This window comes from Chrysochloris asiatica, unplaced genomic scaffold, assembly GCF_000296735.1.
Source record: "Chrysochloris asiatica unplaced genomic scaffold, ChrAsi1.0 scaffold00102, whole genome shotgun sequence".
Classification (NCBI taxonomy): Eukaryota; Metazoa; Chordata; class Mammalia; order Afrosoricida; family Chrysochloridae; genus Chrysochloris; species Chrysochloris asiatica.
The window spans coordinates 6,710,838-6,727,502 of NW_006408620.1; the positions used below are offsets into that span (position 1 = coordinate 6,710,838).

General features: G+C 37.7%; 1 protein-coding gene across 1 annotated transcript in view; it reads right to left on the reverse strand.

Moving 5' to 3' along the window:
• The window catches only part of ATF7IP2 (activating transcription factor 7 interacting protein 2), a 54,481-nt gene that overhangs the window by 7,621 nt on the left and 30,195 nt on the right, over positions 1–16,665 (reverse strand). The window contains exons 6-8 of the mRNA XM_006867219.1: positions 12,120–12,193; positions 11,015–11,076; positions 10,734–10,794 (exon numbers count right to left, since the gene is read on the reverse strand). Of these exons, the coding sequence (XP_006867281.1) occupies positions 10,734–10,794; positions 11,015–11,076; positions 12,120–12,193 (197 nt within the window). The remainder of the gene's footprint in view (positions 1–10,733; positions 10,795–11,014; positions 11,077–12,119; positions 12,194–16,665) is intronic.

Below are 16,665 nucleotides of genomic sequence, written 5' to 3' on the forward strand. Positions count from 1 at the left end.
AAAAAGCTAAAGTGGATAGAGAGAAATACTTTTAACTGATGGTATATGGAGGGGAATTAAAATAAATAAATAAATAAAGGAATTTTTAACTTAAAAAACAAAAAAGGAAACTTTACCAAAGAAAGAGAAGCAAATGGAAGTTACAGAATTCAAAAATACAATGAAATAAATTTAAAAAAACTTACTAGTTTCAGTATTATAATCCTAGATATAGTACAGTGGACATGACAAAGGCTAAAATTCATGAATGTGAGGACAGATCAACAGAATTTCCCCCATCTGAACAACAGAAAATAAATGGAAGAAAAAGTACAGATTCCCAGGGATCCGTAAGACTGTAACAAGATAGTCAACTTTTATAGAACTGGAATCCCAAAGTGAATAGAGAAAGAGAATGAGTCTAAAAGAAATGTTGAAAAATAATAGCGGAAAACGTCCCAAATTTGGTGAAAGATATATAAATTGAAGAAGCCAAGAGAACCTCAATAGGATAAATCCAAAGAAATCTAAGCCAAGACTCATGCTAATTACACTTCTGAAAGTGAAAGACAAAGAAGAAATCTTGAAAGCTGCCAGAGCAGAAGCACCACATTCACCTAGAGAAGAACACCACTTTGAATTCCAGCACCGTTTGCATCTGAAACTGTGGAGGCCAGAAGGAAGTGGTATAGCATTTTTCATATGCAAAACAACAACAACAAAAGCTGTCAACCATGAATTCTATGTCTGGTGAAACAATCCTTCATGGAAAAGGGGGAGATAAAGACATTTTTAGGTGAAGGGAAACTGAAAGAATTCATCTAGCAGACCTACACAGCTGAATAACTTTTCTATTTTAAAGAATAGCTTCAGGAAGTTTTTCAAGTAGAAAGAAAATTATAAAAGAAATCTTGGAAGCATGAGAAAGGAAAACTGAACAGAAGGAGAAGATATATGGGTATATGATAGATTTTCCTTCTCCTTTTATGTTTTATAAATATTTGGTTAATGACAAAAAATTATGTAACACATCATTCAATTGTAACAAGTCACATATGAATACTATAATACCAATACCAACCACTATGAAAGTACTAGACAAAGACATACAACATAGATGAATCAAGATAGATCCTTAAAAAAAAAAAAAGTTCAAGTCACAGGAAGGCAACAATAGATATTCTTACTAGCCCAAACTAGAAATCATCCAAATGTCCTTAAGTGAATACTTAAAACTGTAGTACATCCATAACATGGAATATTATTCAACAGAAAAAAAGAAACATTTACTGATAAATGCAGCAACTTGGATCAATCTTAAGGAAATTAAGTCACAAACTCCCAAATGGTTACATACTGTACAATCCCGTTGACATAACATTCTTGGAATGACAAAATTACAGAACTGGAGAACAGATTGCAAGTGGCCAAAAAGCACATGAAAAGGTTCTCACTACCATTATTCATTAACCCATTGCTGGTGAGTCAGATGCTGACTCTCAGCAGCCCTACAGATGCGGGCAGAACTGCTCTGTACAGGTTCTCAGACTGAATATCTTTATGGAGCAGGGTGCATGCTGAACTGCTGGGGGGTTTGAACTACTGACCTTTGGGTTACCAGTTGAGCAGTTTAACACTTGTGCCATCAGGGCTCTTTCATTAGTCATTAGGGAAATGCAGATCAAAACTACTTCACACCCATTAGGATGAATGGCTATTATTGGAAAAATAACAAATGTTGGAAAGGATGCACAGAAATTGGAACCCTTGTCCACTGTAAAATGGTACAGCAGGTATGGGAAACAGTCCAGCTGTACTTCAAGTTAAACCCAGAATTCCCATAAATCACCCACTGCTATAACATTCAACAATTCTACCCCTGAGTGTGTACCCAAAGAGACTACTACAAAGCAGTAACACAAACAGATATAGTACACCAATGTTCACGGCAGCAGTCTTCACAGTAGCCAAAATGTGAGAGCAATCGGTGACCATCAACAGATGAACGGATCAACAAATGTATGCCCATACAACTATGTCACCATACCAAAGAATAAAGATTTGTGCATATGTGCTACAACAGAGATGAACTTTCAAAACATTACCCTACATGCAAGAAAGGTAGGGGAGGGAGTAAAAGGGATTTGTGCTTAATGGGCACAGACTTTCTTTTTGGGGAGATGAAAAAGTATTTGGAAACAAAGAGTGATGATGGTTGTACATTTATAAACAGTAATGAATGCCACAAGACTGTACACTTGAAAACAGTTAAAATGACACATTTCATGTTGTACATACTTTAGCACAAAAAACCCAACATCTTACCACCTTACTCCCATCAGAATGGCAATGATTTTTAAAATGGAAAACAACAGGTGTTGGTAGGGAGAAACAAGAATCCTTATTCACTGCTGGTGGAAATGCAAGATGGCGCAGCTGCTATGGAAAACATTTGGGTGCATTCTTCAAAAGTTGAAGACAGAACTCCCATATGACCCAGGTATGTTTACTCAGAAGTGAAAGCAGGACTCAGACAGAAACCTGTACACCAAGGTTCACTGCAGCACTTGTCACAACCCAAAGGTGGAAACTGAACTGTCCAACAGATGAGTGGATAAACACCATACCATACACTGTAATACCACTCAGCCATAAAAATCAATGAAATCCTGAGGCAAACCATGATAGCGGTGAACCTTAAAGAAAATCAATCAGTCATAAAAGGACAACTTGCCTGAAATAAGCAAATATATAGAAACCAAAGATGATTAGTGATTACCAAAGTGGAAGGATTTTTGCTTACAGGCTACTGAATTTCTGTTAACGGTAGAGGAAATTTTTGTAATAGGATAGCAATAATGGTTGCACATGAAGAATGTAATCAATGTCACTGATGTGTCTATCCCAGTCAATGTCACTGAAACATACATATAGAAGTTGTTGAACTGGCGAATGTTTTGTTGTGCATATTGTCACCACAATCTAAAAAAATGTAAAGAAGAAAGAATTAACAACTAGAAAAACTGTAGAATGAAAAAAATCAAAACAACAAAACCCAACAGAAAGTGATTCTCTGATAGTTCTGAAGTCTTTAAATCTGAAATCAAGTTATTGGCAAGTCTGGTTCATTCTGAAGGGCTTGAAGAAGACTGTCCCGTGTCTTCCTACTATCTTCTGGTGGTTATCTACAATTCTTGGCAATCTTTGGCTTATCACTCCAATCCCTTGCCTCCATTTTCACATCGCTGCTTTATTTTCTATGTGAGTTTGTATCTCTTCTCTTCTAAGAACAGCAGTTATATTGGATTAGAGCCCACTCCATACCATCAAGTAGGATATCATGTAACTTATTATATTACAAAAGGCCCTCTTTCCAAAGAAGGTCACATTCACAAGAACTGGGAGTTAAGACATCAACATATATTTCTCTTATATATATAAAATAAAAAAAAAAACTTTTATTGTGGATTGAGTGACAATTTACAAAGCAGATCAGTTTTAATTCGCAAATCATACACTTTATTTCATCTCATGTTTGCAATCCCTTCAATTTAACATCATTCATCCCACTTCCTCCTTGTTTTCATTTCTCCTTTTCCCAATCATTTTGAACTTTGTCCTGGGGTAAATGTAGCTCCTTTGATTTCAAATGGTTGACCATCCTGAAATGTGTGTACCTCAGTATTGTTGTTGTCCCCACTATATACCTATCAATTGCTTGGCGGAAAGCTGAGCCACCGGGGTAAGTTCTGAAAGGCAATCAAGGGCCATAGTCTCAGGGTTTTACCACCCTCTACCTGAGCAGTAAACCTGGTCTTTTTTATGATGAAAGAGTTTTGTTCCACACTTTTTCCCATTCTATTTAGGATCTTTTAATGTGGTCAATTTTAGCGCAGCTGGTAGTGGCAGCTGGCACCATTTAGTTATTGTCTTGGGACCATGGAGACTGGTGTTCACGTGTTCCATTAGTCTACGGGACTGTTTCCAAGTGTCTTCAATTTTCACACTCTTCTATCCTCTGTATAGGGAGAGACCAACAATTGTACCTTTGATGGTCTCTCATGAGCTTTTCAGATCCCAAGCACTACTCACCAAAGTAGGATGCAGAACACTGTCTTTGTGGACTATACTATGCCAATTGGCCATAATGTCCCTTGAGACTATGGTCCTGAGCCCCCAGGCCCACTGACTAAAGGTGTATGGTAACGTCTAAAAAGTTTTCATAACTTTGCCCCCATCTGCTCTACCACATGCATAGATATATCTGCTGCAAAAGTTAACTACATATGTATAACCATCCTGTAAAACCTACTAAATTCATGGGTATATACGCCTTTCTACACCCATTCAGCCTGCGCGTCTACCCATGTATCTACCTGTATATCACCGTTAACACAGAACTGCACAGGTAACAGTATTTACCTCTGTTGCCATTAACTCTTGCACTCCCTTCCCATGTCTTCCTGTGCTTCCATCATATTTTTCACCAATCTCCCTTTTATTGTATATTGATTTTTTTTTTTTAGTGCTTTGCATAGGTCTTTTCTATGGTCAGATTTATTCCTAAGTAGTTCATCTTTTCATTGGCTATTGTCAATGGTATTGTTTACCTGATTTACTTTCCAGAGCTCTCTTTATGAGTGTAAAGGAATGAAATAGATTTTTGTATGTTGATCTTGTACTCTGACACTTGGCTGAATCTTCCCATGAGTTTCAATAATTGTCTTACCGAATCTTTGGGATTTCTTGTGTAAAGGATATTATCTGCAAATAAGAGTTTTACTTCTTTGCTAATCTGAATGCCTTAAATTTCCCTTTCTTGCCATAATTATAGATCTAACACAGCATCCTTATCTGCTTCCCATTTGCAAGGGGGATGCTTTCTTCAGAAAACAGTTTTCTCCATTGACAGTAATGTTGACTACTGGCTTTGTATATATGCCCCTAATTGTATATATTTCTGAGGGACATCATTCAATCCACAGCAATCTCCCCTTAGCACTGCATGTCCCCAAGTTGTGCCTTTCTCACATGCAAAATAAATTTACTCCAGTCCCAAATCCCCATTCCAATCTTAAGTCTAAGTGCAAAATCTCACCTAAATATAATGCTGGGGACAGCATACGCAGACCCTGGGTTGATCAGTGGCAGCCCCATTAAACCACCCCTAAATATAATCAGTTTAACCCAGATGCTCTCCTTCCTCCTGAAAGTATATAGGAATATTAAGAGCAATGTAGAATTTTACATATAGATAAATGAAGCCCAGTGCCTGAGATCTTGCTCACAAACAAAAGTTTGCAAAGTGCACAGAGACAGCTTGGCTCCTTTCAGGAACCTTGCTTTATGTTATGTATCCTTAAGAAACCGCACGTCGCTACTCTAGATCATTTAAGCCTAAAAAGTAATATATAACAGCTTGATTGAACCTTTTTTCTGTAAAAATAAAAACGTTAGATTGTTAAGAAAAACTATGAAAATATCTTAAAAGTTGTTCCTGTGAATCATGTCCTGTTTTGAATGATTAATCACATTTCAGTTCCGTATCCTGTCTTAATCACATCCTCCCTTTGTGAATTACATCCTTTCTTTGTAACAAATCCCTCCCTAAAAAAGTGAATAAAAGACTGAGGTAGAATGAATTCTGCATGCAATGCTGTGCCATGCTATGCAATGCTGGGCAATGCTAGGCAAAATGTTTGCAGATCTGTCTACCTGCCAGCTTGCATCATATCGGTGTGTCTTTTTTGTATATATTTCGTCTCTTTCTCTATCACTTTCGCCACCAGATCTCCCTTCTTCGTGACACCCACACTTCCTTGTCGAGGCGGGACCCCGACATAGGACCTCGACAATATAATCAATCCAAAAGTTCTAAATTAGTTCTTCTAAATCAGATATGGGTGAGACTGGTATGGTCTATCTGTGGACCTATGAAATCTACAAGTTATCTGTTCCCAAAATACGATGGTGAGACAAGCAAAGGACAGACAGACAGTTCCATTCTAAAAGGGAGAAATTGAAAGGAAAAAAGGGTCATAAACCCCAAGCAAGTCTGAAATACTATAAAAGGTAGCACAAGGCCCTTGCAGAGATGGAACCGTTCTGTAAGTAGATTATTGTGGTGACTTTACAATTCTATTTCATTCCAAGGGCTGAAAATCATTTTCTGTGGCACAGCTATCCTTGTGCCCATAAAGGCCTCAGTGGCCATGGCTTCTAGTCTCTCATAAAATGTGTCAGCCTCTGTTCCTTAAGAGCCATGCTGGCCCTGCTCTTACCTGAAGGCAGAGACCACTCCTATCAACCTACTGCAGCAGCTTGGCCCTCAGGGTCCTCAGTGGAGGAACACCCCCTCCTATGGGCCTGAAGACATGGTGACCCCACTCAATGGATTCAGAAAGGTGGCCCTGACCTCTAGAACTGAGCAGGTGGTTAACACTGCGCCACTGGATCCACATTATCTGTCATTTTCCCCTTTTCTTGAAGGATAACACGTTCATACCTTAGTAACTCTATCAGCCTGTTTCTTGCCTATAAAATCCAGGAAGTCCAACAGCTTTTGTTCTTTTTGTTCCATTTCTGCCTCCTTCAGTCCAAACTAGCAGTGCTTCTGCTGAAATGGTTGACTGCAATTAATGCCAAATTTCTCCAGCAAAAACTTTTCATGTTTTTGCAGTTCTCACTTCTTGTTGTTAGGTGCTGTTGAGTCAGTTTCAACTCATAGCGACCCTGTATAGGGTTTTTGAGGAGTGGATGGTGGATTTGAACCACTGACCTTACAGCTCAAACTGACTTTGCAGTCCAGCACATTATCCTGCATTGCCACACCAAGACTCCTAGAGTTCTCTCCAGGGCATGGTTTTTCATTCTTTATGGTACACACAGGCTGAGAGTTTCCCACATCTTCATAATCTGGTTATTTAAATAATTTATCTTTTCCTTACATGTTACTATAAGCAGTAAAGAAAAACAATACTGAATCTTGGACACTTTCTATAGAAACCCCCCCTAACTAAATATCCAAGTTCACCACTTATAAATTCTCCTTTCCACACAAGAGTAGAATATAAGTGACCAATTTCTTTGCTACTTTATAACAAGGATCACTTTTCCTACAACCTCCCAAATACATGAGGATCTCGTTTCCTCATTTCTGTACTCACTAGAAATTCCCTTCATGTTCATTATTTCTAGAAACATTGTGTTCATGATAATATATGAATTCACTAAGATGAATGACCTAATTATCCAGTGCTGCTATAACAGAAAAACCCTAAGTGTATGGCTTTAACAAACAGAAATGTATTTTCTCATAGTTTAAGAGGTTAACAGTCCAATTCAAGATGCTAGCTCTAGAGGAAAGCTTTCTTTCTTTTGGTTCATAGTTTAGGAGAAAAGTTCTTTTATCCTTTCAACATCTGTAGGCCTCATATCCCTTAGATATCTCCATGTGTCCTGCTACCAGTCTTTCGCCAGGTCTAGGAGGTTTCCAGGGCAGAAACCCTGGGCCCAAAGGATGTGTTGCTCCTAGCTCTACTGTCTTGGTGGTAGTAGGTCCCTGTCTCTGCTACCTTCTCTCATCTTTTTAACTCTTTAGATAAACTGTTGATTAAGGCCACCCCTCAGGGAAACTCGCCTTATATCAGATCAGGGCTGTGGCCTGAGTGTAAGTGTTGCATCACACCCTAATCCTCTTAAAAATGATTGGCTGATCACATCAGGTCACATTATGAGGGATGATTACATCTGTACATAACTGCCAATGGAAATCATGGCCCAGCCAACTTGACATAATTCTGGGGCATACATTTTGATCCATGACAATGACAGACACTTCTCTACAACTCACCTCACTTTTTCCTGAGCACTCATCAAAATATGAATTCCCACAATTCTTCTAAGAGGCTCTTCAAGGCAATCTAGGCTTTTACTAGCAAGTACCTCAAAATTCTTTCAGCCTCTACCTATTACCCTAATCCAATATCACCTCCACATTTTTAGATATCTGTTACAATGTCATCTCACTACCCAGTACCTAAATTCCATATTGTTGTTTTGAAATGCCACTGAATCATTTCTGACTCATAGGCACCTTGTATAGAAATGGCCAGAGGGTTTGAACCACAGACCTAGCAGTTAGTAGTCTAGTGCTTATCCTACAGCCCACCAGGACTCCAAAATCTGTATTAGTATCCCAGAACTGTAGTAGCAAAGTACCAAGAACTGGGCGACCTAAAACAATAGATACATATTCACAGTTTCAACGGCTACATGTATAAAATTAAGGTGTTTACAGGATTGGTTCCTTCAAGGAGGGCAGGGTGTTTCTGAGAGAGAATCTGTTTGATGCCTCTTCTCCTAGCTAAGGGAGATTTCCTACAGTCCTGACATTACTTGGCTTAATAATGTATCACTCCAATTTCTGTTTTGGTTGTGTTATGTCATACTTTCTTGGATGTCTCTGTATATTGTCTCTTTTGATAAGTGACCAGGGACATTGGATTATGGCCTGTCTTACTTCAAGATGACTTCATGGTAACTTAAATAATCACATTTACACAGATCCTATTTCCAAATAAGGCCACATTCACGGGTACCAGCAATTTTTGGAGATACAATTCAACCCACAGATCTGAAAAACAATCCAGGGTTGTGGTAAGTACACCCTAACTCCAGAGTGGACATTCTACAAAGTAGACTCATCATTATCAAAAGTTAACATGATGTATCTTTTCTACTGCCAGCGTTTAAACTGGAGTCCCCAACGTTAGAGGCATGTCCTTATTTCATTAAGAATGAAAAGAATCTGTGTTCTTACTATTCATGTCACTGTATCTCAAATCTAGTATCATGTAGTTTTAGAAACAACTTCATAGTCTGAATCATTAAAAAGTAATTGATTATTTCATCATGGATTCCATTATTCCACTTTATATTTCTAACTTCCATTACTGGTTTAGTTACCTAGTGCTTATATAACAGAAATACCACAAGTGGATAGCTGTAACAAACAGAAATTTGTTTTCTCACATTTTAAGAGGCTTGTTGTTGTTGTGAAGTGCCATTGAGTCGATTCAGACCCAAAGCGACCCTGTATAGGGTTTCCAAGGAGCAGCTGGTAAGCTTGAAGTACTGAACTTGTTTGTACTTCAGCAGACGACTTTACAGTCTGACGCATTAGCCCACAGCGATGCCACACCAGGACTCCTTTCAAAGGCCAGAAATCCAAATTCAGGGCAATGACTCTAAGAAAAGGTCCTTGTCTCCTTTCAACATCTAGAGGCCTGATGTTCCCTGGAGGTCCCCATGTATTTTGGAATGAACCTTCCCCTGGGTCTAGGAGATTCTCAGTGTGTGACGCTAGGACTTAAGAATGAAGTCTCTGGTCCTATTTTTCGGTAGTAGCAAGGTCCCTCCTTTTGTCTAATATGAAGCTGTGACTCAAACAAGGGTGTGAGGTAAGTAAGGATGTGACTGAAGAGTGGGACTTGAGTCACACCTACTTGTAAGGCTAGGTCCTAAGAGAAAGCCTACCCTGATCCCACCTCAAGAACATAAAGAGGGTAGGATTTTCAACACACCACAAAATAGAGGGGAACCACACAACACTAGGAATCATGGCCTGGCCAAGATGAGACATACTTTGGGAAGTAAACAATTCAATCCTTGATAATCCTGAAACTGGAATTTTGAGCTTTTTTTTTTTTTTTTTTTCCTATCATGAAGAACTTGGAGTTTCTAATAGTTCTAATGTTTACTTGGATCCATACTTGAAAAGGGAGAGTGAACTTTAGTACAAGTGCCATATTCTAACATCCTTAATTTTCATGTTTTAATCACATACATAAAATTCCTAAAGCTAATCATTTGAAATGTTTGATCAAAAGAGTACCGTAAACATACAGTTAACTGCATTTTGTTAAGAGATGATGAGACCTTATAATTGACTCCCAGACCCAGAAGTCTGTATTTCATTTCATTTTGCTTAAATCTAAGAGAGCTGGCACAGCTGCCATTCTTCCTATCCATCTTCCTATCATTCCCCTGCACCCTTTCCTGTACACTTCCTCTCACAGGTGCTATGCTATGGCTAGGGAAAAATGTGTTGTGCCACAAGAAGGTAGAAAACAAAGTAATAATACTCAAAGAATGGAAACCACCCACATGTCCTTCAACAGGACAATGGTTAAATAAACTATGTTACATCCATACCAAGGACTATTACTCAGCCATAAAAAGGAACATGGAACAACTTGGAAGACCCTCCTGCTGTGGCTCTGTAGGATAATTACTGTACTGCTAACTGCAAGGCTGGCAGTTCAAACCCACCAGGCGTTTCCCTGGAAACTCTATAAAGGGTCACTATGAGTCCGAATTGACTCAGTAGCACTTAACAACAACAAAGGAATTATGCTGAGTGGAAAAAAAGACAATGTCAGAAGGATATATACTGTATCATCCCATTTATATGATATTTGTAAAATAACATAAAAAAGAAGAGAGAGTGATTGCTAGGAGTTGGGTGTAGAGGCAGGAGGTAGGTGTGACTACAAAAGGGTAGCACAAGGCTCTTGTAGAGGTGAAACTTTCCTATAATTGTTGGGATAGTTACATGACTCTATGATGTCATAAAATTACACATATTAACACACAAAAATAATCTTCACAAACAGGTTTACTATATCCTGCATTATTACCCTTCTTTCTCTCAAAAACAAACAAAAAAAACCCCCAGAAAAATACTATTTTACCTGTTTTGCAGATGGATAGGCCTGCTTTTGTCAAATCAATCACAGAATCAAGTTTTTGCTTCTTGGTAGCCTGAAAAATTATTGTAAAAAAAAAAGTTTGTTTCAAAAGTGGGAAAACTTAAAACAAAAACAAAAAACCGTACATAATCTGTTATTACCATTTAGAAGCTCAAAACAGAACAATGCACACATGCTCAATCATCTAGCACACAGCAACACTGAAGGTTTTAAAACTAACACATTCAAACAAACGAGACTCAGAGATAATACTTATTACCCACCATAACATCTGTTTCAACATCAGGTGAACTGTTGGAATTTCTTGATGTAATTTCCCTCATATCTGAAAGAAAATTATTATACCATGAACACATTTACCAAGCTTGTTAAATGGTTAAATATTTATGGACTTTCTAATACATGAGTGCTGAAATACACCAAGAATTAAGATGTTAATTAGTTATTAATTACATAATCATAAAAAAAAAACTTAATTGACTTTATTGTACTCCAAGGATTGATGATACAGTTAAGAAATGAAAATTCAATTTTGGCTCATAGGATTAAAAAAATATATTTCTCTTTATATAACTTTACAACTATATTAACTTGAAAGAATCTATCTGGAAATTAATGTAACATTTAAGAAGATTGGAAATGTATACATTTTAAATTTAAACATCTTTAGATTAGACTGCCTGAATTGACTGATGAGTACTCTTCACAGAATCAACAGAAAACTCATTTCTAAGCCTAGTAACACTCTGATTTGCAATTTGAAATCTAAACCTAAGGGGAAATTAAGTAGATACATAAATGGAAGCAATAATTTCTGAAATTAAGATGCAAATACCCTAGTATACTGAAAAATGAAATGGAAATTGGAAATTTTCGCTGAGAAATTAGGAGCCAACAGGATGGCTAAAACACCAATATTAACAAAACAGAATTTTTAAAAAGCAACTAAAGTATTATAAAAGAACAAAAGTTAAAAGTTATCAAAGATTATAAAGAACAACCCAAACTCTAAATCTAAGTAGACCATAAGACAGTACCTACATCAAAAAGACAAACTAAAAACTAACCACAACTGCCATTAACAGAAGGCCTGGAAAGACAATTTAAAATAATATGTATGAGAAGTCACTAATTTTGTCACTTATAATACCATTAAACAGAGTTAGAAAAAGGCCATAAACAAAAGGATAAAAATAAACTTCAATTAAAGAACTGTTTATTAACACAATATTAATCACAGATATAAATTAGAATATTCTCAAAAGTACAATTAAATTACTTATTTTATTCAAAGATTCAAAATTTTACTTTAAACAGTGATTTGAGGTTTCTGACTTAATAGAACTTATTATAATCAACTTAAGATACCTGTTTGATTTGATGTAATTGAAGTTGTCAAATTAGGACTTCCCACAGAAATCAACATAACATCATCATTGTGACTAAAATGATAAAAATAAAAATAATAAACTAAAGCATGCAGTAACAAGCCTCAACATGCACTGAATGGTTAGAATTCTAACATTTTACAACTGACATATATTAATAGAACACTGAGGGAAGAAATGAAATACTAAAATTAAATGCTCAAGAAACATCATGTATTATCACTCCTCACTGATGGACTTTCTCATCCGGCCCATTAGCATTTAAGATAGTAGTAAATAATCTACTGTAATCAGCTTTAAAGCAGTAAGGACCCAGGAGTTTGGAATGAGAGTAGCTCCCTCCTTAGTCCCAATTCTTGCTGCCTCCCATCCTAGCACTCTCCCCAGTCTTGGATTGGAATAAAGTTAAAAGAGAAAAACAAAGGCCAGCAGCTATTATCAGCATACCTACTCCTCCACCTCACCAAATCACAGCCAGGCCAATAGGCCATCTGAGCAGAGTTGAGACTTTGGCTTTTAGTCTGTGGTATCAGAGGGGTTTACACAAGAAACCCAACAGTCACTTCACCAGAGATTCCTAAGATCTGCCCTTTACACTTGGCACTAGGGCCAGTGGGCCATAGTCCCGAGTGGGCATTTCCTATGGTTCATGATAGGGCGAGCCCGCTCCTGGCTGCAAATCTTGTTCCAATCTGCTCTACCTATGGTTTGCACTAGCACAAGTCAATGGCCTGCCCTGAGACCACAGTGTTACAGACAGCAGCAGCTGCTGAAGCAGGGTAGGCCCACAGGACGGCCTCTGGGATGACCCCAAGAGCCTGAGAAGCATTGGGCCGCTGCAGTTTTGAATAGGCAAATTTTTGTATGATAGCATGGTCTTTGGAATCTATGTCATCCATGATGATAAGTGAAGAGCAAGTATAATTATATTTATTAAAAAGTTGTTTGGAATCCAGCAACAGACCACTAAAATTCAATAGGGATTCATTCACAATAAATCCAAATAAATAATATATACATTAATAAATCCAAGAAAACGATATAAAAAATGTATACAATAGGGTCCTAGTGTGGAGCTATAGGGTAAGCACTGGACTGCTAACCAAAAGGTCAGCAGTTCAAACCCACCAGCTGCTTTTTGGAACCCCAAAACAGGATAGCTATGGTGCTGCAGGTTAATGAGCTGGACTGCAAGGTCAGTCTGAGCTGCAAGGTTGGCAGTTCAAGTGCACTAGCCATTCCTAGATAACCCTAAATACACGGTTGCTATGAATTGGTACTGACTTGAGGGCAATAACAACAACATACACAAATATGTAAAATATACAAAGCACCACCCTAGCACATCATAACAATAAAACATGTTGTTGTTAAGTGCGGTTGAGTTGGTTCTGACTCATAACAACTATGGATAGGGTTTCCTAGGAGCAGCTGGTAGGTTTGAACAGCTGACCTTACGGTTCACAGTCCAGTGCTTATCCTATAGTGCCACACCAGGAATCAAAAACAATATAAAATTGAATTAAAAAACAAAACAAAACATTAAAATACATAAAGGCACTGAAGGAGCCCTGGTGGCAGAGTGGTTAAGAGCTCAGCTGCTAACCAAAACGTTGGCTGTTTGAACCCACTAGTTGTTCTGCAGGAAACAGATGTAGCAATCTGCTTCCATAAAACCACAGCCTTGGAAACTGGGACAGTTTCTACTTCGTCCTGTGGGGTCCCTATGAGTCAAAATAAACCTGACCTCAAAGGGGTTACTTTTTAAAGGGCACTTTGATTCTTATATGTACAGGGCTAGTTTTATAAATAAAGCTATTAAAACAACGACTTCTACCACTACTCTACATCTATCACTAGAGTAATGAGTGGTACCATAAGTTTGCAAAACTTGAGGTCATGATGATTATAGATGATGCTGAATATGGTCATGGAGTATCCTGAACCAGAAAATGTCTTCTGCAGTTGACTCCACCTTTATTAATTTTGCAAGCATTTTAATCAGGAAGTTAGTAAAGAAAACCTTGAGATAAATTTTATTAAGCCCACTAAAATTACTAAATGATTTTTTAATACAGGTTAGTTATACAGTTTCTTGGTAGATATAGTTTTATCTTTTATATTTGGGCCTATGGTCCATTTTTAGTTAAAACAGTCAAGCTATCTAACCACATACTGTACTGGGCAAATCTGCTGCAAAATACTTCTTTATAAAATATTTAAAAAAAGAGATAACTTTGAGAACTAAAGTGGGCCTGCCCCAACCTATGGTGTTTTTAGTCAACTGCTACGCATTGCAAAAGCTGAACAGTTGCTGAATAAGAAGACGGAAAAATGGCTGTCTTTGAATTGTGATGTTGATGAAGAACACTGAATGTATCTTGATGACTGTCTGAAGAACAAACAAATTTGTCTTGGAGAAGTGCAACCTAAATTCTCCTTAGTAGTGAGGGTGGCCAGACTGCATCTCATGTCCTTTAGGCATGTTATCATGCTTGTTAACTAGAAGATCAGGAAGAGCTTCAAGGAGGTGGACTGCCATACTCTGCAACAATGGGCTCAAGCAAAGCAGTAACTGTGAGGATGGGACAGGACAGTTTATCTTCCAATACTTTTCTGTCCTGCTCACCTTGAGACTCCACTCATATGGATACTAGACTGCTTGGTATTTTCCACAGTTATCGAAATGCTCGCTTCATTCTTTATTCTTTTCTTGTTTTTATACTTGTATCTTTCTGTGTCTCGTTTTGAGCCATTTTTTCCATTGTTAGTTCACAAATTTTTGTTTAATGAGTAATTATTCACTGCACTTTTCACTTTAGTTACACTTTTCATCACCTTAACAACAACAATTCCATGTACTGGAGACCTAGTGTGGCACTATAGGATAATCACTGGACTGTTAATTACCAGTCAATAGTTCAAACACGTCAATAACTTCTCAGAAGCCCTATACAGGTTTGCTATGAGTCAGAACTGGCTGGATAGCACTTAATAACTTTCCTTGCATGGATCTACCACAATTTGTTTTTCTTTTCAACTGTAGATGGACATTTTTTTTTCCTTAGAGTTTTTGGCTATTATGCACAATGCTGCTAAAAAGCACTTCAATACATTTGTCTTACTGCACATATATGCATAGTGTGCTGCTGTAGGGTAAGCACTGCATTGCTAAACACAAGGTCAGCAGTTCGAAACCACCAGTGGAAACCCTTGTAATTAAGGTCACTAAGAGTCAGAATAGACTCAAGTACACTTAACAATAATAAAACACCTCTAGCTATGGAGTCCTGGTGTGGTGCTGTAGGATAACCACAGGACCGCAAGGTTGGTTTGAAACACAAGGTCGGTGGTTCAAACTGACCAGCTACTCCTCAGAAACCCTATACTGAGACTCTGTGAGTTGGAATTGACCATATGACACTTAACAATAACAGCTAGGGTATCCATCAAAGACTAAGACTGCTTGAACAAAAGATACCCAGGTCTTTACCATTTCTGACTAATGTCCAATTGTTTTCTAGCATACAGTACCAATTCACTCACCCAATAGAAAAATATTAAATAAAAACAATTCCTGTTATTTTAAAACCTTATGAATATCTGGCATTTTCACTTCTACTAATGTTTTCTTTAGCTAATAGGTAATAGTATCTCATGTAGCTTTTAAGTTGCATTTCTGGATTAACAAGGGAGAGCAACTTTTCATATTCATATGGTTATTGGCCATTTGGAATTACTTTTAGTTAATTGGATGTGAAGGTCTTTTGCCTATTTTCCTTTTATATTATCAGGCTTTTCCTCATTGATCTGTTCTTTACATAAATTCTGGCTACTAGAAGATAAGCACTGGGCTTCTAGGCCAGTGTGAACCTTAAGGTTGGCTGTTCAAGCCCATCTATCACTCCTTGAAAACCCTATACAGGGTCCACATGGGTCGGAACCAACTCGACAGCACTTAACAATACTCTAGAAGTTTTAAGTATTGTATCTTCTCCCAATTGAGGGGCTGTCTTCTCACTATTTTTACAGTGCATTTGAGAAAAGGAGTTTCTAATTTTAATGTGGTAAAAATTATCTATTTGTCTTATACAGTAAGGCATTTTGTCCTACGAAATCTTTCCCTACCCATGTGCACAAAGAAATTCTCTTATACTACCTTCTAAAAACCTTTATAATATTTCTTTAGACAACTGGTTCCTTAATCCACACGAGATTGATTTTTGTGTATAGTCTGATGCTGTTGTTAAATGTTGTAAAACTGGTTCCAAGTCATAGCGATCCTGTACAGGGTTCTTGAGAAGCAGCTGGTAAGTCTGAACTGCCAACCCTGTGGTTAGGAGTCCAGAGCTTATACTACAACACTACACTTGCTGTTGTTAAGTGCCATCAAGTTGATTCCGACCCATAATGACCCTGGATAGGGTTTCTGAAGAGCGACTGGTCAGCTTGAATAACTGACCTTGCGGTTCACACTGATTTTACAGTGCAGAGTATTAACCTGCAGCACCACAGAAGGACTCGGT